This window comes from Lipotes vexillifer, unplaced genomic scaffold (assembly GCF_000442215.2).
Source record: "Lipotes vexillifer unplaced genomic scaffold, Lipotes_vexillifer_v1.1 scaffold1326, whole genome shotgun sequence".
In the NCBI taxonomy this organism is placed as follows: Eukaryota; Metazoa; Chordata; class Mammalia; order Artiodactyla; family Lipotidae; genus Lipotes; species Lipotes vexillifer.
The window spans coordinates 62,716-68,488 of record NW_006790131.1 but is presented as its reverse complement, the minus strand read 5'-3'; the positions used below and the strand labels follow the sequence as shown (position 1 = coordinate 68,488).

General features: G+C 42.2%; 1 protein-coding gene across 1 annotated transcript in view; it reads right to left on the bottom strand.

The window, feature by feature from the left end:
* ADSS2 (adenylosuccinate synthase 2) overlaps positions 1-5,773 on the bottom strand; it is a 40,685-nt gene extending 34,912 nt beyond the window's left edge. The window contains exon 1 of the mRNA XM_007463241.1: positions 5,495-5,773. Coding sequence (XP_007463303.1) covers positions 5,495-5,677 — 183 coding nt within the window. The 5' untranslated portion in view covers positions 5,678-5,773. The remainder of the gene's footprint in view (positions 1-5,494) is intronic.

The following is a 5,773-nucleotide window of genomic DNA, read 5'->3' as shown; positions in this document are numbered from 1 at the left end:
GCGGCATGTGGGATCCTCCCGGACCGGGGCACGAACCCGCGTCCCCTGCATCGGCAGGCGGACTCTCAACCACTGCGCCACCAGGGAAGCCCGGGACCTCTTATTTTTTAAAGAGGAATTTTATTATATTGAATTAAATATAATTAAAAGTTGGTCCAATGTAAAGAACCATTCCGTCTTGGAGCCAGAGTAGCCATGGGAACTGTCCTCTATTTACTGTTCTGTTCTTTCTTTCTTTCTTTCTTTCTTTCTTTCTTCTTTCTTTCTTGACTGAAGTATAGTTGATTTACAGTGTTGTGTTAGTTTCAGATGAACAGCAAAGTGATTCAGTTATACATACATATATATTTTTTAATAAATATTTATTTATTTATTTATTTTTGGCTGCGTTGGGTCTTCATTGCTGCACACGGGCTCTGTCTAGTTGCGGCGAGCGGGGGCTACTCTTTGGTGCGGTAGGCGGGCTTCTCATTGCGGTGGCTTCTCTTGTTGCGGAGCACAGGCTCTAGGCGAACGGGCTTCAATAGTTGTGGCTCTTGGGCTCCAGAGAGCAGGCTCAGTAGTTGTGGCACACAGACTTAGTTGCTCCGTGGCATGTAAGATCTTCCCAGACCAGGGATCAAACCCATGTCCCCTGCATTGGCAGGCGGATTCTTAACCACTGTGCCACCGGGGAAGTCCCATACATATATATTTTTTTCAGATTGTTTTCCCCTTATAGGTTATTACAAAATATTGAGTATAGTTCCCTGTGCTATACATACTTACTGTTCTTTCCAATTGCTTTCCCCAGACAATACTGAACACCTCCATATCCCTTTGACGTTAGATAAAAGTATTCTAATATCACCAGTCTTCACTTATTGGTATGTAGCTCAACCACATTAATCTTTGGTGTCAAAATCTGACCTAGTCTCCAAAAGATACTATAAGTAGATTTGTATTCAGTTACAGTAAGCAAGCTATTAACTATATTATCAATTTACCAGTTCACTCTAGATTTGTTCTAGGCAAAAGTTTTTCCTAGAGATACTTAAAACTACCGAACTAACCCACCCATTCTCACCAAAATTAAAGAAACAGAATAATATTGATCTGATACTGAGATTACCTCATATAATTTAAAAAATATATGCCTCAAAAATAGAGATAATGGTATATTATATACACTAATACAATAAGTTTAAATAGTGAACAACTTGGGACATCTTCATTGACCAAACTTTGAGATCTACTGCCCTCAACAAGGAAAAACTATTTACTAGAATCACAGGGCATTCAACTGAAATTTGCTGAGGAAATACACAAAAATGATACAATTATCAGTTATCTATTTTCTCATAGATACAAGAAATAAGTCTAAAATAAACTAGTAAAGCCTTTGAACATAATGGTACATGAAAAATACTAGCTAAAAATACTACTTAACAAATGTTAATCCAAGGAAAGTTGGGGATTCCACATTAAACTCATGCCAATAGTCAATTAAATTGTCCAGGGGTATGTTAAAATAATAAAGGAAAGAGCTAAACTACTGAATTCACAGAAATTTCTAAGGGTGATCCAGGTCACCCAATAAATACTTGTTGAGTATTTACTTCCTCTCTGCCTCACACAGTACTGGGTGCTATGGAAGAAAACAAAAAAGGAACAAGTCCTCTTTTTGAGAAAACGTACATTCTAGTAGGGAAAACACAGTAATCCGAGAAAGCAGGAGTTAACCAAGTACACCACACACTGGTATACACTTATGTAGGCACTTGGGAAATACTACACATAAAAAACAATCCTGATAGGAGACACCGAAATAGCAATTGTTATAAAACTGGAAGAATGGCTTACCTTAAATGCTAATTCTCCACCATCTTCAAAATTATGGGAAGTGGTTTAGAAGATAATTTTAGCTGTATAAGGTCAAGGCATTAAAAAACACTGAAATTATTCTCTTTTAAATTATCTTTCAACCTTTCTGATTATTTCAAGGAGAACGTCTCAGTTGTGGCTGGTATGTCTTTTACATTTCTTTATCACTTGCTAATAGCTGGTTTCAGAGCCTTCAGCAAATACCAGCATCTAGGTATAAATTAACATTTTTTTCATTGTGTTTACTTTTATGGCCAACTTTATATAGCAAGTGACAGGATATACTTTCCCTTTGTAATTAATTTTAGTTAATATTTTCTCTTTATATTAACTTTAAAGCCCTGGGGAAAAAACACAAAGAAATACTCTTCTACCTATTCCTGATTACAGGCAACTTCATGCCTGTAGTTGTAGCTAAGACTACCAAGCTTTACTTTCTCCAGAGCAATAAATAAGCCCATGCTTAAGGTCTGGTATAAAGTACAATAGTTAAAATCTCTGTAGTTTCTACTCAACAAAATAAAGAAAATAAAGAATAATAGTTTATTTTGAGAGTATTTGGGGAGAAAAAAAAAACAGTAATATTCTCCTAGTAAAACTATTTTTGTGTTGCCAGGAAGGAGCCTTCCTAGTCCCATACTTTAACCCTTCGAAAAACCGGTACTAGTACCCTTCTCTATCCCCACCCTGGGAAATACCTGTTTAAGAAACAGTTGTCCACTAGACTATAAGCTCCCTGTGGGCACAAGCCCTGCCTTTTTCAGCTTTTAACTCGGGGCTAAGTGGTCCCCTGTAGATATTCATTATGTGATTGTTGGATGAATGAACTGTGCCAGGAATTGGTCCTATATATACTTAATTCTTCTTCTATTTTTCTTAAAAGACCTATCGATTTAAAATTAAGTCATCCTTTCATGCAAGTCCTACACACTTATTTAAGGATCTAGTGTATCTAACAAGTTGTAAGTAACTTCCTATAAATCTTGAATCTAAAATACAGGCGATGTGCTATGGTGATGAAAATACCACTAGCTTTGCATATATTCTTTACAAAAAGGCATTTTCTATATTAAAATATACAGTTAAATGCAGTGTCAGCTTTTCTTTTTTAAAAAAACTGTATTTTTATTAGAAAAAATTCCTTATTTTATGATTCCATTAGAGATACATTATGTGTATACCACTTCTGGAGAAAGACTATAAAATTTGAGATTATGGCATGAATATGACAAAAATATACTGCTTAAACTCTAATAAAATGCATATTATTTTCAATAATACACAAAATTTGAATCATCAAACATGGCAATTCAAGCTCAAAATGTCTTTCCTAAAGTTGACTTTTCCCAGCTCTCTATACATACTTATTAAGAATTTCAACATTCCATAACCATCCATCTTATAAGTCAGGAGAACTTCACTAAGTAGATGTCAGCTTACTAGAACTGACCAGATGATATAAAGTTACCAAGGTGAATCACAAGGGATATTCTTAAGTCTATTCAATACTTATCTGCCTGCACTAACAAGACATAAGAATCCTTCTAATGATGAGCTCTTAAAAGGCACTAGAAGAATACAACACTTTTTAAATTATATAAGGAAGGTAGTAAGTCAAAACTTTCCTGGTGAGTAAAGTCTGCCTAACAAGTCTGCTCATATGTTTCTTCTTAACTTCAGCTAACATTTTGTTTTTTGGGTTTTTTTGCGGTACGCGGGCCTCTCACTGTTGCGGCCTCTCCCGTTGCGGAGCACAGGCTCCGGACGCGCAGGCTCAGCGGCCATGGCTCACGGGCCCAGCCGCTCCGCGGCATGTGGGATCTTCCCGCACCGGGGCATGAACCCGCGTCCCCTGCATCGGCTCTCAACCGCTGCGCCACCAGGGAAGCCCTCAGCTAACGTTTTAAAGCCAAACTTGGCTCCTTCTCAGTCACTTCTCTCGAGACTTTCCAAGGGCATCAGATCAGATTGGTCCATGACCTCCTTCAAGACTACTTTTTACAGCAGCACAGTAGCACCTTCTCCAACCAACAAACTAATTCTACTACGTTTCAAAGGGACGTTAAAACTGAATAAAGGCAAAATGGTCACACTCCCAAAACCTTCTTACACGCCATAATGTAGCTGTACCCAAGCACTACTATTTCTGTGTAAGAAAGATGTCAGAAATGACAGTGAAGTAAATAAACAGGTCTCAGCCTGTCTCCCCTCCTACCCAGAAAGAGTTAGGTATATTTTCATACTTCTTTCCCCACAGCACAGCCAGATCTGATTTTAAGACAAAAGGAAGGTGAAGGCCAGCCTTCTGGAGCAGCTCCTAAGGCAGTGTGAGGCAACCCCTTTAGGGGTGTTATTAAGTAAGGTATGTGTGTTGCCAGAGGGATGGAGGAATAGAAGGCTGGAAGGGAGGTGCTGGTGGTGGTGCTAGTGGTAATACTAAGAGGCAACTGGTGCAACAGCTGTCTTAACCAAGGAACGGGCAGGATGGATTTCTGCACGCAAAAAACAAGATTTTTATTTAACTTTTGATGTGCCTACGATTACCTTTTCTGCATGCTCAAATGGTACTCAATTTTAGGTAGAAAACTTCCAATCAAGTGGGCCTATGAACTTGTTAGAATGTACACAGCATCATTATATTGTGCCAGGTAAGTTCATGAAGAACATTCTTGCAACCTAAACAGACAGTGGTTAATTTCAGATATTACACTACCATTCGTTTTTAAAGTGGTTATTGCTCAACTATTTCGAATTTTAAAATTGGTAACAGTTATCTAAGAGCCTTTACAAAGGCCTAGCCTCTAGGCTGCTTCAAAGCAAACGACAAATAGGAAGAAAGCTTACATTGAAAACCACGTGTCTCCCGGTAGGAAGTACCTTACCATTCCATTTCCCGAAAGTTCACTCTAGATGTGAGCGTAACCCTGTAAATATTTCTAAATACTAGATTTGACACTCGTGTATTTCACTTGCCTCAGTCGTAAAAGAGCTGGGTGGGATTCCCACCTCTGGGACCAACATGTAAAATTAACCTCCCCTTAGTATACCGGCTACCGAGTAAAATAACCGGGGACACTAAACAGTCATCAAACAGCCCTAAGCCCCGGAGGTGGGTTCTCATGTCAACAAAGTGGCCCCGAGGAGGCAAAGCTCTGCAAGCTCGGGGCCTGCAGGTGGGGGAGTGGTGAGTCTGGATTTCAGGGCGTTTCGGCCCACTTGGTCTCCCTGAGCGGATGGGTGATGATGGGGAAGGTTTTGCGGCCCCGAAGCGTCTCCGCCCGGAGTCGCCAGCAGGCCTCGGGCGGTAGCTCCTCAAATTCGAACAGTAGCCCACCTCCACCCCGGCCTCAGTCCTGGGTTTGAGCACCTGTCCCCAGACCGAGAACTGCAACTCCCCAAGCATCGCGCATCTCAAAGGCTCCCCGTCAAGCCGCATCTTCCTCCTGAGCCACCCCGAGCCCTCAGCCCAAGGCCCCAGGGCAGGGGTCTCCGACCTCCCGCCATTTCTCCACGTCGCCGCAGCTCATAATAAGAGGAAAGAACCTCAAGGTGACACCTTATTTTGGACGGTGGATGCAAGTTTTGGGCCCGAGCTCAGGGACCGGCTCCCATCAGAGCCCGGCCGCCTCACCTGGCAGCGGCACACGATGTCTGCGTCCTGCGCCAGCATATCCACCACCTTCCCCTTGCCTTCGTCGCCCCACTGCGCGCCGAGCACCACCGTCACCCGGTTCCCTCCGGGCCGCGCCCTGGGGCGGCCGCAGTCGCCGTTGGGCAAGGAGGATGCCGCCGGGTTGGTCTCTGCGAACGCCATGGCTCCAGAGACGCGAGGAAAGCCCGAAGGGGACGCGGGCGGCCGGCAGTGCGCTAGCTGAACTGCTCTGCGGCCGCCAGCCACATGCGGAGGAAG